Source organism: Coturnix japonica, chromosome 2 (genome assembly GCF_001577835.2).
Source record: "Coturnix japonica isolate 7356 chromosome 2, Coturnix japonica 2.1, whole genome shotgun sequence".
NCBI classification, from domain to species: domain Eukaryota; kingdom Metazoa; phylum Chordata; class Aves; order Galliformes; family Phasianidae; genus Coturnix; species Coturnix japonica.
In genome coordinates, this window is record NC_029517.1 from 95932322 (window position 1) to 95951467 (window position 19146).

The 19146-nt window shown below is 39.6% G+C and overlaps 1 protein-coding gene across 1 annotated transcript; it reads right to left on the reverse strand.

Moving 5' to 3' along the window:
- Positions 1-13658: 13658 nt before the first annotated feature.
- LOC107310135 (protein quaking-like) lies at positions 13659-15349 on the reverse strand. Its single transcript, XM_032442695.1, is given in 2 exon segments — positions 13659-15062; positions 15064-15349. Coding segments are annotated over 2 exon segments (1014 nt in total). The 5' UTR covers positions 15264-15349; the 3' UTR covers positions 13659-14248.
- Positions 15350-19146: the final 3797 nt, after the last annotated feature.

Sequence of the window (19146 nt, forward strand, 5' to 3'; positions counted from 1 at the left end):
TGAGGCCAAACTCAATAAATTGCATTAGGTGGGTTGGAAATTGCAGTGTGCTACTCAGACATGGAATCTATTTCAGTGACAACCACAAACTGTTGTGGCTTTATAATGGTGGGCATAGGGTACTGTGAGACAGCAGGCAGAAGGAAATGCCAGAAAACATTGAGTTTAGCAGAAGAATCTTAAAGTGCTTTCCTGCTGAGTGTGAAACCAGCTCCTGACACAAATATCGTGGATCTCTGTCAGAATTTTGGCTATTTGAAGAAGTAGAAGATGGTATTTTGCTTAAATCATTAGTTAGAGGGTTACAACAATACAGGTACAAATGTGCTGTCTGTTTAACATGCAGTTCTACATTCTGCAGCACTAATTTAAAATCTGTTTGCTTGTTGTTTTTTCTCCTGGTAATTTACTGATGTATATTCCTGTTATTTCTAACCAGCATTTATTGAATGAAATGTATTCCCGTTATTAACTATTAACTAGCTATTTCTATTTTTCAGTGTAAATACGTCATTATGTTTGTCTCTCCACTCCGATACACATTCTTAACAACTGTCTGTTTCCTTCCTCTGTATTCTGACTGAGACAGAAATACAGCATGACCATCACATCTTTTCTTGTTTTTTATCTGTTACAGACACTTTTTATCAACAATAGAGTAGTAAATCAGTACTTAAACCTTGCAGCTTTTGCATTGTCTGCCTTGTTTCTGCAAGCTTAGTCATTTATACCAACACAACTGTCTCTTCCTTATACACAGCTTTTAAAATCTAGTTGTCATATTTATTTGCTTTCTAGTGACTGATGCTTTATCTTCTTTCTCAGCAAGGCCAGTCCAAGTAACTTACACGGGCTGTAGTACATCGCCCACCAACATGAACAGTGCTTTCACACAAGTTTGCAAGATCTCTTTCCACTCAACAAATGTTCCCCAAACTTTAATTTTTAGCTTTGCTCCTTGCCTTTTTTATAATCCCATTATTAAATCAATTGTCAATTTGCAACAATAAAGAGAATGTGTTGGATTTTTTATGGTAAGAATACATTGGCCATGAAACTTATTTTTGGCTAATTACTATCTCTGAGATCTCTATTTGAAAATTTGTTTGCATGTTGTAGTTGATACCATACCAAGAAGAGCTTATGCAAATGCATCCTCTCACAAATGTGATGAAAAAAATATCCTTTATTTTCATCATTTCTATTATCTTCACACATGGTGACAGACAACAAGAGTTCACATTTCACTCATATTTAATTTTTCTAGTTGATTCTTATTTTTTAACTTTTAAGTAGATCCAGATGCCATTTCTTATTAAAAGCCTCCTTGACAAGCTTAGTAAATGTATGAAAGGCAACTTTTTCTAATGCTGTTCATCTCATCTTAAGTCTACAAGCATTTTCCATTGAAGAACTATCCCACACAACTCCTTACACAACCACACACAGAAATAGCATGATAGCTTAGTTTTATAGAAGGGTTTCACTCTAGGATCTCATGTTGTTTTAACAATGCAGGTAATCCAAACTAAAGATATTTCTCTCAGTAATAGTTAAGAATCAGGAAACAAACAAACAAACAAACAAAAAACATTGTGGAGTGTGAGGTTGCTTTTGAAATGTTCATGTTAAAAATCAGAAAGTTGCATTGTTAAGATAATGTCAGGGTGCTATCTACAGATCTGATTGTATCCATGACAGGGGACAGTGGGCCAGCAAGCCCCAAAAAGGGGGGAGGTGGAGTTGGGTGTGGTAAGCAGAAAGGGAACAAAGAGGGGGAAAAAGCAAACAAACAAACAAAAACAGTGGCAATGATCTGAGGAGGAAAGTTAATTTAGTAATTAACAGCAGAAATATAAATTAATTGGGGATGAAGCTCATAAAACAAATAAATGGGAGTGAGAGTGTCAAAACAATAGGCCTCACTCTGGTGCTAAAGGGGAGACAGCCAAGGAGCACACACTGCAGAGACTAACAGTAAAAGAGACAATCTCATGACCTGCTGGTAAAACCCAAACTGTTTTCTCCAACGTGCTCTTTACATGTACTACAGGGACCTTATCTCCCTCTAGATTATGTAGGGACCTGGATTTGGTAGGACCATCTTGACTGATAGGTAGGTAGATAGGCATTGACCAACCAGGTGACTTCTCCCAAATGTTTCTCTCAGTGCTTAACTGTTCCACACCCACTGCTTTCAACATAGTTTTTAACAACCCATTTTATTGTTCCATGATCTTTGGCCCAAATATTTAGAAGAGAATTTTTGAAATGAGTCCCATTATCTGACTCAGTCATTTCTGGGGTGCCATGTCACCACAGGACTTGTTTCTTGAAATCTAATTTGATGTTTTGGCTGGTAGCACAGGGTACAGGATATGTTTCAAGCTACCCACATAATGCTTACCATCCTGGATACATGGCAAAGCAATAATCAACCTGCCATATCTCCCCATAGTTATACTTTTGCCATCGCCCTTCCTCCCAGAGAGATTTTATCATGTCTTGTTTAATTATGGTGCATATGTCACAGTCATGTATAACCTGTTCAATTTTCATTTCCCTAATTTCACAGCAGAGTTTCTAACAGTAGATATTAGGCAAAAAAAATTGGCAGTTACACAGTTTTGGGAACAGGCCTGATTCTGTTTGCACAGATATCCATCCATTCCACAACAGACCAAGAATGTCTTGCACTTTCATTTCTGTAGAGCTGAAATTCAATGTCCTGTAGGTTTCATGAATTTTATATTTTGATTACTCCTGTAATAAGGAAGTCTTCCCTGTCTTATCTTTCCATTGACAATGTGAATGTGCTCACACAGTTTCTCCAAGTCATGTTGGAAAATTTGCTAATTTTTTTTAATCACTAACAAAAATTCTGTAGTATTAAAAGGGCAAATAAAGGAAAATAAACTATTCATAAGAATTATTTGTGATATACAGATGAGTATTTCAACTATATCAGAAGATGCATTTCACAAAGTATCATATGGCCAAAGAAGTAATTGTTGTATCTTTACACAGCAGTTAATTTTATGACTGTACATGCCTATTATTTGCACACATAGCACAGATCTGAGCTGCAGAACACATGTTCTTGTGCAGTCCTCTACAAACACTAGTTGGAGCATTTACATAGATGGGGAAATGCCATCAAGTGACTTTATAGACTTTATCACATAATTAAAAGAGAGTAGGAAGTACATAAACTAGATGCTACATACTCTACTGTTGTTTTAAGGAGCCTCAGTTAACTATGCTTTGTAATTAAAGGAAATACCCAGAATCACATAATCAGTCATTGCTTTGGCATAACTAGTCTTAGCTAGCGTTACCATTGTATATTAAAAAGTGACTTTAATTTTTAATATAAGAGATTAAACAATTTCAGTGCTGTGGATATAAGCATTTCTCTAGGCAGTAAATAGTCTTTTGCATTATATCATTTGAAAAGGGAGTGTGACCAAGGCTTCCTAAGAGAAGACTGCAGGTAAAGTTACACTCTTGGACTGCATCCCTAACCTCACTTTTAAAGATGTAATTCAAGTTTTAGAAGTCAGAATATAAAACTACATGATGTGATTTGGTTGTTAATCACTGCAGTGCTGATTTCTGGAAGGCTTTGAGGACATTCTGTTCATGGCTAAAATCTTACCCTCAGAAATGCAATTCCTTTGTATATATAAATAGAAGCAATCTGGTCCCACTCTTTCTACTGCAATTAGGAAAAAAGCAATCAGAATTTGTTAAACAGACTTCAGAGGCAGCAGTCTTACATCTTAGAAGACAGATGTTTCTACTGAAATCTCGTTTAGAAATGGCAAAAGTCACAGATAAGTTGAGCAATGTTTACAGTTGCGATTTCACTGCTTTATTCAGCTCCCAGTACAAGCTTGGTCTAGTTTGTGAGATAGTGTTTAAATAGTCTAAACCCTCCTAAGAGCTGAAATAAAGGCTATTGTCCTCTGAAGAATTCTTTGATCTTACGTAAACCTAAATTATAGAGTTTAATGTTTTTCTAAAATATTGCTTTGCTACATGGCTGATTGTAGTGTACAAAATGGCAGTGCTAAAAATGAATAAATACTTTCCCACTAATACAATCTCATTCAAAAGAAAGTTGTTTACCAACAGTTGTGTAAAGACAGTGATAATGATCATTATTTGTTACAGCAACATTAAGTTGTTGCTTATTGTTCTAACTACAAAATCACCGTTTATGTCCTTATAACTTAGTTAACCAATAGTTTGTTATAATAATAATAAATCAAAATCTATGTAAAGTGACTTTCCAGGGTTGAATTTCTCCCAGATCCAAGTAAAAAGTTCTGAATGCAAAACCAAAAACTAGAAAACAGAACTCTCCCTAGCTTTTCACCTCTCCTGCCTCCCAAGACAAAAGCTGCAAGGCCATTTGGACATAATTTAAATGGTCTATATCCTGAAAAGGAAATAATAGCCTTTTACATCACCCGCTTACTCAGTAGTAAACAGCTGAAAAAGCTGGAGCTGATTTCCTAGAACAAAGGAAGTTAGAAGGACGTTGAGCTGTTAAGCTATGTGCCAATCTCTGCAAATTCCAAGAACTGCAGGTGTTAAAGTATTTCTGATGAAAGTATTGAAGATTCAAACAGTATTATGAAATCTGCTTGAGGAACTGAGAAATTCAGGGGCATGGGGGGAAGAGAGTTAATTTGTCATACCTGGTACAACAAACACCAATGCTTGGACTTGCAGAAGTAGTTACAAATTCCAGTGAATACACCCAACATTCAAGTTATTGAGTATCATTTGGAGGATTAGCACCTGTCTATCTTTGTTTCTTTGTTACCTTTTCTTCCCACGCTCTGACACTTGTTATTATACTTAGAACAAATTAGATTGACATTGAACTCAGCACTTCGCTGAGTTATTATATATATATATATATTTTTTATATATATATATATATATATATTATATATATATATATAATTACTGGGTACTCCCCATAGTTTCCAGCTGATTGCCATTAAAATGATAATGACAATGATAGTAATGAGAGACCATGCACAAAGCAATCAGCCAACACTTAAATGGTTGCCCAACATATATGTGGTCTATTAATTAAAATTTCTAATCATTTTATTTTCCTTTTTGTTATTTAAGTGTTTTTCAGTGGGCTTGATGTGATATTTGTACTTTCATAGACTGTTTCATTTTTACTGCCTAGCTTTCTTCTGTTCTCTTTCCTCAGTTTCTTTTTCCTTGTGTTGTCTTTAATACATACAAAAGTTAGCAAATAAATGTATGTATTTACGGATACAAAAGAAGCATTTAAAAATAAATAATCCCCAAACTGAAAGAAAATTAATTACTTATAATTTAAAATATTTGTGGTTCAGCAGAAAAGAGTTTCTAGCTTTAATTTCCTGAAAATCATTCTTCCATTGTAGTTATTTCTATACACACAGTGGCTTAGTTCAAAATCCTTAGCTGATGATTTTAGAGCTCCTTATGTTCTGCCAAGTTTAGAAAGAGTTCAGATGACCCAAATGCCCTAAGAGGGGACACCAACCTATCAAATTTCCAAGGCTGCTCTCATTATCCCAAATGCACAAGGGATTTGCAGAAGGGTAGCGATGAAAATACTCTCTTACTATCATCCAGTGAACTTTATTGCATTTGTATTCACAGAAGTTTTCTTGACATATCAGGAATTAAATAGCAAATAGACATTTTTCATAAAGAAAAATAAATCCCATTTTCAGTGGATATGTGCCTGGTTGCAGGCTTTTGCGCTTGGGAAACTGAGTGAACTACAACTTATCAGTCTGGAATCTTACAGTAAGGTTATAATTACTGATTATTATTAATAATATATTACTATATAACATGTATCTATAATTATTATTAATCATGCATTATTAATAATAATTATGTTGATATTATATTAATAATAATTGTTATTACTAGTTTCCCTCTGGCTACAGAAGCTAGGAGTGCTCCAACTAAATAATCATTTTCATACAGTGCAAAATGAAATTTCAGAATTTACTGAAACAGTGGATCATGGTAGCAAAATATTAATGTTTGAGGAAAAAATGAGTCACACTCAAAGGAGAGAGAGATAGGCTAAATGGTCTGTCTGATTTTCTGGTTACAGTAATCCCCAGCCTGCTGACCACAGAAGCTATGGAGTTTCTGTGTCATGGGGAAGCAAATGTAGCCAGGCTCTTTCTTGAAATAGTCCTTCAGTCTGGGGCAGCATCGCAAGCTAAATGAATTACATCTGTTTGGATTTGGTGCTCAGAGATATGATTTAGCAGAGGGTTGTTAGAGTTAGGGTACTATGGTTAGGCTGCGGTTAGACTTGATGATCGTTGAGTTCCTTTCCAACCTGAGTAATTCTATGATTCTATGAATCCTGGCAATTATGGGCATATAAATTTTCAGTACAAATAATCACAGCAGGTTAATAAAGCAAATAAACATTCTATTGTTTCTAAAAGTAAAATAACATTTGAACTCTGAACCTAAAATTGTGAACTATTGACCACTTTTCACATATAAAGGGAGCTGCATGAAAAAGTTGCCCAGACACATAAATATAGAAAAGCGTAACTGTTATTTTAATAGCTTTATTTAGGATAATATCAATTAAAGACTGCAATTAATATCCTACAACTAAGTTAATTAATTAATTAATTGATTAAGTTTTGAATGGTGAGGTCACTCTTAAAAACAAACAAACAAACAAACAAAAACTTAAAAAGAGGAGGTATGTCTAAAGCTCAACTTTATAATCCACACTACCAAATTTGTAGATGTCTGGACAATAGGAGGGCTTACAACAACTGGGTACACATGCAGTCTTGTTCCAGGTGAATGCAAAATGATAAGTAGGACTGCACTGAAGGGCTAAGCCAAGGCACATGACCTTGCAGTTTCATGTTCCTGCTCTATATTCTGTGCAATTGATTAAATAACAGTGTCAGTGCCACTGTATTATTCAGAAATCTTTTAAAGTGCGAAGCTCAGATTCCCAGTCTCCTTCTCACTTTTGAGTGATCTTTGTGTCTAGAGTCAGATCTATTCAGAAATCCATTGATGTATACAAGCATGCATGATCAAATTATGATGATAGAGAGATGATAGTATTTTCTAATGTCCAGCCTGAGTCTCCCCCAGCTCAACTTGAGGCCATCCCCTCTAGCTCTATCACTAGTCCTATCACTCCACTTACTGAAGAATCGATATCAGAAGAAACCCTTCAAGTTTCTGCCACAGTTTGTTCCTCTCTACTTCCAGTCCTGTCTTTTTGTCTCCTATGGAACAAGATATTTAGGCTTGCCTCATTCACTTACTTAAGGTAGTTGTCCATACTCTGATTTGTCTTTTTTCTAAGCTTGGAAGTCCACAGAAGGCAGGAGTGGAAGAACCACACATAGAAACTGCATATAAGTATCTACTACATCCATTCTGTTATTGCACGATTTCCTTAGCTAGGCTGCCAAGGTTAAAGTCATCTGAGGCTTAGTCTGAGAAAGTGAAATAACTCAAATGACAATTTTCAGATGCTACTGTAGTTGTTATTCCAAAATTTCATGAAATAAGACAGAAGTTTTTCATACGTGAACACTAAAATACTGGCTGCTAGATAGGGAGTAACACATCCACCTTTTATTCTAGAAGGATCTGAGAATATGTTTTCATTTGTTCTTGTTATGGTAAGAATAATGTGCAGTCAGATGATAAGCTGAACCAGCACTGAAAGCAAACTGATCATCTCTCACTACATACAGGAAAGGACCACTGGCATATAAGAACTTCCCCCTCCCTCCACCCCTTTCATTAGTCATAAATGTGCTTTCAAATCTTTATTGGTATCTACTGATATAAAAACTGACTGCTGTAGAGAACAAACAAACAAAAAACAAACAAACAAACAAACAAAAAGCCATTATATATTGCTATGCAGAACTACAAAATCCATTTTGTGCTACACTAATGGGCAAATGAAAAGTGGAAATGTTTATTATTGAAATAAAGTGGCAATAAAACGTGTTTTTTAGTCATTTTGGAGCTGTCAGTTCTCAAGTTCTACTTGCAATGCATTCAGATCTTATCAAGATGCACAGTAAGTACATCAGACTTGCTGGTGATTCAGGTCTCATTTCCTCTGTTCCAGATGGCTTGTCCAGCAGGGAAAGACAGATAGCATCTGATATTTTAATGGTAGAAACTCAGATGGGAACAGATTTTCACTTGTATGTGCTGTTCTGCTTGTCGTTGCTTCTGTTTGTGGTTTGTTTGGCTGGTCATTGGTTGGTGGGTGGCTTTGGTTTTTCTTCTCCTAGAAATGATCTGTGTTGCTGCAAGACCAGTTAGTGTTCTTTTAGTCATTTGCCCTTATCATAGGCAGCATTTAAGTCTCAGACAATGGTTGAAAGGACTGTAACAGTCTCAGTCTCTCAGATTCATTCTTTTGCTCTCTGACAAGATTACATTATTCCAGTCATAAACAAGCAAACAAACAAAAACACATGAGCAAGGCAAAAAAAACCAAAACAAACAACAAACAAACAAGACACCCACATTAGTTCAGATTTTAAGTTATCCAAATAAAATCTTTCTTTCTACATCCTACCTAATCAAACTGTTTATTTTACAATTCACAGAAAATCATACCCTGCAGATTTTTTGTTTGTTTGTTTGTTAAGCAAAGTGCCTTTGTGCGGTTTCCCCTAGGGATATAACTAGGATTTCATGTGTTGATGCACTACCTGAGGATACAGCACTGGACCAAAGTGCAGTTCTCCAGCTCCAATTGCTTATACAGTGTGTTATGCCCTAAGAGACTATTGCTAGCTTACTATGCTGTGTAAGAAGTGCCTGAGGTCCTTAGGTTTATTCAGCCCATAGCAGAGGAGCTGAGGGGAGGCTTTATGGAGCCCACAGCTCCTCAAAGGGAGCAGAGGGACAGCGCTGAGCTCTACTCTCTGTGACAGCGACAGGACTTGAAGGAATGGCATGAAACTGCATCAGGGGAGGGTCAGACTGGATATGAGGAAAGGCTTCTTAACCAGAGGATGTTGGGCTCCTAAGGGCAGTGGTCACAGTGCCAAGTGCTGGAGTTCAAGAAGCACTGGACACTGATTTCTGATACAGTGTTTGGATTTGAGTGATTCCATGTAGAACCAAAAGATGGATTTGATGAACTTTGTGAGTCCCTTCCAACTTGAGATGTTCTATTATTCAGTGAAACAGAAACCTGTTTCTTTATCAGTAGTCAGTGTCTGCTGTTTCTTCAGTTTTTAAAATACTAAGATTTCTTTGTCTGAATAGAAGGGCATAGTTTTTAAAGATGGAAAGAGAGAAGAAAAAAATTTGGTCATCTCCATTTCAGAAGGCTTCCCAACAAGAAAGAAAAAATCTGTGATAGAGATAGTACTAAAATGTAAGAAGAAATAAAATAAAAGAAGGCAGAAGAGGAATGGACTCCTAAATAATATACCCTGCTGTAGTTTTCAGCAAGGGTATTTTTCTGCAAAGCATCAGGATAAATAAGACATCTGTCTTTCAGTCTACAGAAATTGATTGAGCACTTATATTAACATATTGCAGAAATAGTAAATAGCCAGGAATGTATATATATTTTCACTCCACTGTTTCATGCCACCTAGTTCAATAAGAGAGACAGAAACAAATACCGAGTTTAATATTATTATACAGCTCTATCATGCCTATGTCACTTGCCTCTTTTAGGAACAGGGCAATGAATTTTCACATTTCTGATTTTAGACATCTGAATTACTTAAATATTTAATATAGAACAGGATAACTAGCTTTCAGATCACACACTTCCCTCTTTCTCTGCTCCTCCCTCCTTCTCCTTCCCTTTCTTTCCTCTCTCACCTCTCTCCTCCTATGCCCACCCTGTCCTCCTCCTGCTCTCTCTCTTCTTTCCTTTTTGTTTAGGATTTGTACATGTCATTTTTAGGATTTTCTAATAGATAACATACGAACATCCTACTTTTTGAAAAGAATGGGGCAAGGATCAAAGACAATTGAAAACAAGACAAAATAATTTCTACACCTAATTTGGATGACAGTGGCAATGTGTTGTATATTCTAGGGCTAGTTCTATCAGCAGAATGACATTCTTATGATCACAGGATCTTTTGTTCCCTTTATGTCTGTCAATTGCTTTGGGTTGGTCTTTCTCACCTGCTATTAGGATAATGTGGCACAGTTTCTGTAAGTGTGTTTTATCTTCTGCATGTATTTTGTTGCATTTCACTTCCACATTTCACTGTTCTCTTGAAAGTACTCATGGTCACAGGTCACACAAACATCAAGACACTCTAATTACCAGGTGACTAAAGCATAAAAGACATTCTTAAAGTACATAATGGGAGTCCTTTGCAGCAACTGCCAATTGTTAATGATCCCACACAAAATGTCATTAAATTCCAAATATTAATGATCCCTTGTAACCTAAGTAACTCATTTTAATTACATCTGCAAGAAAAGAAAAGTCATCCTTTCAAAATGAACTGTAAGATATTATTCTTAGTAATAAATTACCCTGGAAATTAACTATAAATATCAACAACAGAAAACTGAGTGAAATTCTGGAGCATTCAATCTACCAAACATTGTCCCATTATCTTTTCTTATTATAGCCATTTTTTTCCCCCATGAAACCAGAATTCCCCAAATGTGAATAACTAGAAGACAATGGATACTTCATTATGTCTTTAAAGATCTCGGATATATGATTTGGGATATTAAGGGCATTTGAAGTATTATAATAAATTATTATAATTTATAAGTATTATAATAATACTTATATATAATTATAGTTATAATTATAATAAAATAAGGCGGTACTTACAGGCCACCTGAACTGAATTGCAAAGGAATGATACAGATTATCTCATATCAATATTTCCTAAAATCGTGTTGCTAATCTTAATTCCTTGGAGCTTTATAACACTTTATGACACTTATACTTCAAGCATTTATCATTTAGATATTATGTCAAAATATCATTCATCCACATGTATATTTACTTCTAGTAGAGATCAAGTACATACCTAGGGATACTGTGTATTCTGAGATGAAAAAATATTCACTAGACTAGCCAGTCTAGTACTGCATCGCCCATGGTGAGGCCTGCTATTACTTGACTCAGCAAGTTGTTGTCAGTGTATTCCAGGAGCCTCTCAGATTACCTACAGCTCATCATGCTACTTTTCCAAAATATATCTGGGTAGTTGAAGTTCCCCAGCAGGATGAGCGTTTGTGATGCCTCCTGTAACTGGATGTAGAAGGCCTCATCAACAGGCTTTGATGATCAAGTGGCCTGTAGCAGACACCAATGAAAAGGTTTCCTTTACTGCCTCAGTCTCTAACTGTCGCCCATAGGCTTTCAGCTTGTTCATGACTACTCTTTAGGCACAGCTCTTCACATTTTATTCCTTTCCTAATGTAAATAGCAACACACCCTCCCCTCCTTTCCAAACAGTTTGTTTTTCCCATTGCCTTCTCTTATTGCCTCAGCTGCCACTGCTTCATCACTATAGGATTTTGTATGTGCTGCAGAGTTGCCATCACCTTAAAAGTAAAATCACAGGCACTAGAAATGATCCCACACTTTTCACGTATTTATTATATTCTCTGAAAGGTGAAACCATCCTTTCTCTGGAAAAATTTCTCGTGAATTTGGGTTTGACAAAGACAAGTTTGCTTCAGTTGCAAAGAGAGTACAGGTCATCTTTTAATTTAAAAGTAAATAAACTGTATGGCCAGAAGTGGAAAGTATGTTGGTATTGTATGGGCATGTCCATCAGCAGGCTAATTCTGGGGAAATATGTAGTGTTACTTGGGACTAAAGATGGAGACAATCAGTGATTCAGAGAGTTAATACATCTTAGTGGACACCTCTTGTTAGCTGAAGCTTATGAATGGTAGTTATGAAGCAGTGCTTAAACTAAGCCACAGCAGTTCTGAAAAGTACAACCAAATGGTTGTAGTAGAATAGACAGCAAATTGGCATATAAACTTTGATGGATAAGTTAATGAGCAGAGTAAGCACTGGTTATTATATGAAAGTGGAAGATGTAATTAATGTTCCAGTAGCACAGAAATGTTCTAGCAATTAAGGAAATCCTGTGATTTTAAGGCATAATGCCAAATGAACTAATATGATTTTGTCTAGAAAATTAATCTGTGTTTCTTTTTGTATATTGTCCATAACTTGTTACTGGGCATTGAAAAGCTCCTGATTTAGACATTCCCAAGGACTATAGATTTGAGCACTGCTTATTCTGAAGGTGACGTATTTGTCCAGAGTCAACAATCCAGTAAACTCCTTCATGTTCAAGCTCCACAAGATTGCTCCTAACAGTGGTGTGGATAAATATGTGAATAGTTCAGAAGATTTCTGAGGTCAGTAATATTATTTCTCACTCAGTTATAGCTGTTATTTATATTAATTCTGTAATGAGATGATAACAGCAACATTTCACAACAGGATCAGTTAAATTTTCTCTTACCACCCATGAAAACTTTGAGAAGAATATTTCTTAATTTTATGAACTCAATACTGTCACCCGTTCTGTAAAATAACGCAAAACAAAAATTATTCTGCCTACTAAGAAGATTAAACATTGTTCATAAAGGACCTCGTCAGCTAGGACTTCAATACATTTTTGTGAAGTTATCACACGTAATAAAAGATGTCACGTTGGTTACATAACTGGAATATTAGGAAAATCAGCCTCTGTTCAGTATGTTTTCTCAAGTATATTTTCAATAGTGCTGATACGGACATAAAATCAGGCTATGTAAAAAGATGTGTTCCTATGCTTTTCTTTGGATCTTCTTCATTTCCAAGAGTAAATCAGCAAAAGGAACTACAGAAAAGCAATTATACCCCCTAATCTCCCCAAGGGAAGTGGATGTGAAGTGGTTATTTTTAACCTCTGCGATGAAGTCCCTTTCAACTGACTTTGGAAAGGGAAGCTGGCTCTGCTCCCCAGCTTGTGCAATACTTGGGTTTGTAATGAGTGAGCAGCTGGGCCACCAGCCAAAAGAAGTGGAAGTGTTGCACAAGTTGACTACTATAAGAGCAGTCATAGAGCACAAGATTTCAGAAGTGATTCTAAATGCACATCTGATAAGAGGGAAATTGAAACTTCATTGTCTCTGGAGGGTACCATTTCCCCCTTTACCCTCACCCCCTTCCCACCCCCCTCGATGGTTCTCTCATAATCAACTGCATGAAGCAGGAAATATATCAGTTAATTTTGTCAGTAACCTCAACCATTTTGAAAATAGCAGCAGAGAAAGAGACAGGAAGAAGCACTGATGCAGAAGTTATTTCTTAGACTGCAGTATTCATTAATATTTTGATTCATTTTTGTTCTCAGCCAGTTGAGTAGAATGCATTTTATTTCTATATAGTTTCTCACTACATGAATTTCCCTTTGTCTCTAGGTTTCACTTACACAATTTATAGCTTCTGAGCCAGACATCTTTTTTTCACATCCATCTTGCACTGGGGAGCTCCATTAATTTCTGTGGAATTACTTCCAATTTCAAATGAAAGAAGAATGTATCCTCTCTCATTTGCCCTATTTTTTTTTTTATTGTTTTTTTTTTTTTTTAAACATCCAATTTGGCAGGCAATAGAAAAAAGGCTGCGACTTCCGCCCTTTGAGGGCACTGGTAGTGGACTAAACAGCATGTCAAATTTTGAATACTTTTTGGAATCCCTTCACCAATGACATCCCTGACCAAAGGTTCATGCATGATGCATCATCACACAGTACATTCAGAGAGAGCTTTGACTTCTTTTTTTGAGAAGAAAAATATTCCTAGAAGTCTCTCACAGTAACTGCCACTGTCATCGGTTGTTAAGGGACATCTGTCTCCATCTCGTGAGAGACCTCCTTACCGTTTGCTTGGGGTGGGACGCTAGAGGATGATCAGTGCGGAGGGATGAATTGGACCTTATTGCTTTACTACTATTCAGTGCAGGTTCTAGAACCACTTTCACCCAGACAGGAGAACACAAAAAGCGGAGTTGGAGGACAAACAATTTCTTGTTTTCTTAGATGGTAAGACGAACGGACAAGTGCCCCAGCTCACTGCACTGAAGACAGGCAAGCAAAGGCGATTACCAGTTAACTGATCAGCAGGCAGGCATGGTCAGGTCATCATTGGGTGAAGAGTTCAGAGGTCAGAAGGTCATAGGTTAGTTGCCGGTGGCAGCTAGGTCTGCGGTCACTATCCTTTGGTAAGGATGGACACGCATATTGTGCCTTCGAACTTTAGTAGCCACCGCACCTAATACACCACTAGGTTCAATGGGATACTCAAGGATTGATGTAGCTGGTGCCAGTGTGTAGGGGTACTTGTACGGGGTGTAAATTAAACCAGCTTCGGGTCCTGGTGGCACTATTGCAGCGGTGGGATGAGGAGTTCCGTTTGACATGACAGCGGTTTGTATTTGTCTGATCAAAGGCATTATGGTAGGGCCAGCTGGTGTAGGAGTACGCAGGGCAGCTGGTGGGAGAACAGGCGCAGGCCCAGTAATGATCCTTGGAGCCTGGGCTGTTGCTGCAAGAGAAAAGGCAAGGGCTGGTGATTTGATGTTGGCATCTCTGTAGGTGCCATTCAGAATTGCAAGCTCCATCAGCTGCATCTTTTTAAGGCTGTCTTCTCCTGCTGCAGGTATCAGTAACTTTTTCACTTCTTCAGCAGCCCTCTTCAGTTTTATTTCTGCTCTGTTTTGAGCATCCTCCACAGTGATAAGTACATGCAAATCTTCATTCAGGTGTTCCGAGTTGGGCTTGCCTCGGTTCTGTTCTTCCTTCTTTTTGTCTCTCATTGAGCCCTTCCTTCGGACCATTATCTTGCATCCTGTTTCCGCCTCAAGCTGTTTAGCTGTTAGTTCTCTGGGCCCAAGGATTCTTCCGACAAAGTTAAAATCTGGATATTCTTTTACAGGTGCATATAGTTTCTCTTGTAACTGGACAATAGGTCCCACAGCATCTGGTAATTCTGCACTTCTCTGTACTACCATTTAATGTGCCATTATACATGTCTTTCCGTACTCTGCTAATTTCTTCGTCCAGCAGCCACTCGAGGTGGTTGAAGATCCCGCAGAAGTTGGGGAGGCTGCTCATCAGCTTCTTGTTGTTCATCAGCTGCATCAGGTAATCGGGGCTCGGCTTCAGCTTCTCCTTGGCTTCCTTTTCCCCAACCATATTCCAAGCCCGCGCGCACAGGCCTGCAGCAGCTCCACCGAGCGAGGCAACGGTGACACGGGGCACCCAGCGGGATCGGGCAGACCGGCGGGGAAGGGGCGGGGCAGGGAGGGAGCTCCCAGAGGAAGGAGGAGGAGGAGGAGGATTCCGAGCTGCAAGCACCACGCTCCCGAGTCCGAGGGGCCGGCGGGGAACAAGGAAAAAAAAGCAAAGTCGGAGAGACCCCGCTGTGGGCGCGCCCTCCACCCCGGCCGCACGGAGTCATCGCCGCTGCCCATAGCGATTGGAGCATGGCAACAAACAAGAAGAGTTGGAAGCCATTGTGAGGCAGGCAAACTATGACCTAATTGCCGTAACGGGAACATGGTGAGATTGCTCCCATGACTGGAGTGCTGCAATGGATGGCTACAAACTCTTCAGGAAGGATAGGCAAGGAAGGAGGGGTGGCAACGTGGCCCTCTGTATCAGGGAATGCTTTCATGCGGCAGAGCATGCGACTGGGGACGATGTGGTTGAATCCTATGGGTAAAGATCAGGGGAAGGGCTGATAAGGCAGACATCCTGGTGGGCGTCTGTTATAGACCGCCAAACCAGGATGAAGAGGCAGATGAGCTGTTCTATAAGCAGCTGGCAGGAGCTGCGCGGTCACCGGCCCTTGTCCTCATGGGTGACTTTAACTTCCCTGACATATGCTGGGAGTACAACATGGCTGAGAAGAAGCAATCTAGGAGGTTCCTGGAATGCATAGAGGATAACTTCCTAATGCAGCTGGTGAGAGAGCCCACAAGAGGAAATGCTCTGCTAGACCTGCTGTTTGCAAACAGGGAAGGTCTGGTGGGAGATGTGGAGGTTGGGGGCTGCCTTGGACAAACTCACACAAGACACAGCCTCCACTCCCACTGCTGCCTTATTGAGTGGGCAGTGCAAGCAGCCCTCAAACACTGACTACCTCCAAACTAGGTGCTCAGAACAGCTTTCCACACCTTCTGTGTTGTGTGAACTAGTTCCCGCCCTCCCTGGCCTCTCTTTATCCACACAGCAAATAGGTCAAGGTCAATTACCAGTGATAAAGAGCAGGCAGTGTCAGCTCCGCCCCTGGTGAGTCAGGAGCCCTCCCACAAGCTGCCAGCTGCTAGCCCAGGCACAGCACTGCTGCTGGCTCCAAAAAACTCTAAAAAAAAGAGCTTTTCTGGTCATTTTTCTTCACTTTTCTTCACTTCAGTTCCTTCCCCAGTGCAGTTTTACCTGCTTGAAGCTGGTCTCTGAAGCAAAAGCTGACTGTCACAAGTCCGTGGGTCCGGCTGAGATTCATCCGAGAGTGCTGAAGGAACTGGTGGAGGTGAACACTGAGCAGCTTTCCATTATCTTTCAGCGCTCCCAGTTAATGGGTGAGGTTCCGGAAGACTGGAGGCTTGCCAACGTGACTCCCATTTACAAGAAAGATTGTAAGGAGGATCCGGGGAACTACAGGCCTGTTAGCCTGACCTCGGTGCCAGGGAAGGTGATGGAATGAATTGTCTTGAGGGAGATCACGTGGCAGGTGTGGGATGACCAGGAGATCAGACCTAGCCAGCATGGGTTCGTGAAGGGCGGGTCCTGCTTGACCAATCTGATCTCCTTCTACGATCCTGTGACCCATCTGATGGATGAAGGAAAGGCTGTTGATGTGGTCTACTTAGACTTCAGCAAAGCCTTTGACACTGTCTCCCATGCTGTTCTCCTACAAAAGCTGGCAGCCCGTGGCTTGGATGAGTACACTCTCAGCTGGGTAAGGAGCTGGCTGGAGGACCAGGCTCAGAGAGTGGTGGTAAATGGAGTTAAATCCAGTTGGAGACCAGTCATGAGTGGTGTTCCCCAGGGGTCAGTGCTGGGGCCTGTCCTCTTCAACATCTTTATTGATGACTTGGATGAGGGCATTGAGTGCACCCTCAGTAAGTTTGCGGATGACACCAAATTGTCAGGGAGTGTTGATCTGCCTGAGGGTAGTGAGGCCCTGCAGAGGGATCTGGATAGGCTGGAGAACTGGGCCGAAGCCAATGGGATGAGGTTCAACAAGACCAAATGCCGGGTTCTGCACTTTGGCCACAACAACCCCAGGCAGCGCTACAGGCTTGGGGCAGAGTGGCTGGAGGATTGCGTGGAGGAAACGGACCTGGGGGTACTGATTGATGCTCGGCTGAACATGAGCCGACAGTGTGCCCGGGTGGCCAAGAAGGCCAATGGCATACTGGCTTGCATCAAAAACAGTGTTACTAGCAGGAACAGAGAGGTAATTGTCCCCCTGTACTCGGCATTGGTGCGGCCGCACCTTGAGTACTGTGTTCAGTTTTGGGCCCCTCACTGCAAGAAAGACTTTGAGGCCCTGGAATGTGTTCAGAGGAGGGCTACGAAGCTGGTGAGGGGTCTGGAGCACAGGCCTTATGAGGAGAGGCTGAGGGAGCTGGGATTGTTCAGCCTGGAGAAGAGGAGGCTCAGGGAACACCTTATAGCTCTCTATAACTTCCTGAAGGGAGGTTGTAGTGAGCTGGGAGTTGGCCTCTTCTCTCGTGTTATCGATGACAGAACTAGAGGGAATGGTTTTAAGCTGCTCCAGGGAAGATTCAGGCTGAACATTAGGAAGTATTACTTTTCGGAAAGGGTAGTCAGGCATTGGAATGCACTGCCCAGGGAGGTGGTGGAGTCACCGACCATGGGAGTGTTCAAGAAGCGTCTGGATGTTGTGTTGATGAATATGATTTAGCTGGGAAGTATTGGTAATGGTTGGACTAGATGATCTTCTAGGTCTTTTCCAACCTTGATAATTCTGTGATTCTGTGATTCTGTGATTAGAGCAGAGAGTGGGAGGTAGCTGTGCAGCTGTGTGTATTCTGCAGGCTCTTAAGGAAACATCTTCTAGTTTTGTCTAACATACTGAGATAGATTTGAATTACCAACAATATTATCACTCATTTTCAATAGAAATTATGGAGATAGAGCTGTGCAAGGTATGGCTTTTGTAATTGTACGCTCCTCTTTGCCAGAGAAGGCAGAATCATCATATGAGGAACGGCTCATCCCACTTACTAAAGCTTATCTCTCTTGTATCCATAGTATATCAGAGAATCAATATTTCTCAATTCAAGTTTGCTTGTTTGACACCCTTTACTAGTCAACTCAGCACAGAAGCTAATTCCACTACCAGCCATAAAGGAAGCCTATCAGCTCCCATGATTGTCCTCACATAATTAGCTTACAGATCTTGATTACATCTGAATGCTGCAATTTTGCACAAGGATTGGTTTACTCATTACGCTGGAATAAAATTTGTTCATTCCCAGGCACTGTAGACCACCACTGTTTTTTCAGTGAAAAGCCTGACTTAAAAATCACATTTGCAAAAACTACCTCTATTCATAGGGATTTACATGCTCTCCATCTGTGTTTCAGCAAAGAAAGGCCAGAGCATTATAACTACTCAGATGGGAAGAGAACAGGACAGAAGTTAAACTTCCTCTTGGGTGTATATTTTGCACCTAAGTATAGATGCTCTGAGAAATACTGAATTAGAATCACAGAACATCTGTCCAAATCCCAGCATGAGCATGGCTCAAGAGCTAATTATAAGATGAAGCTAGGGAAGCAGCTTGATCTTTGGTCAAATTAGACAAATATATGTATGCTGTGAATTTAATAAGAATATGTTTCCTAAGAAAATTCAATTCAATTGTGGTGTTTTTATTTGATGTGGAATATAGAAAGTCATATATTAATATTTTCAAACTGTATGAGATGATGATTCTGTGAGGCTTAGTGTGTGATGCTTGATAGCGATAGAAAAACCTGTAATATCTGTGAACATTTTCAAATGGCTCCCACCTGAGCTAAGAAAATGGAAAGTCATGAT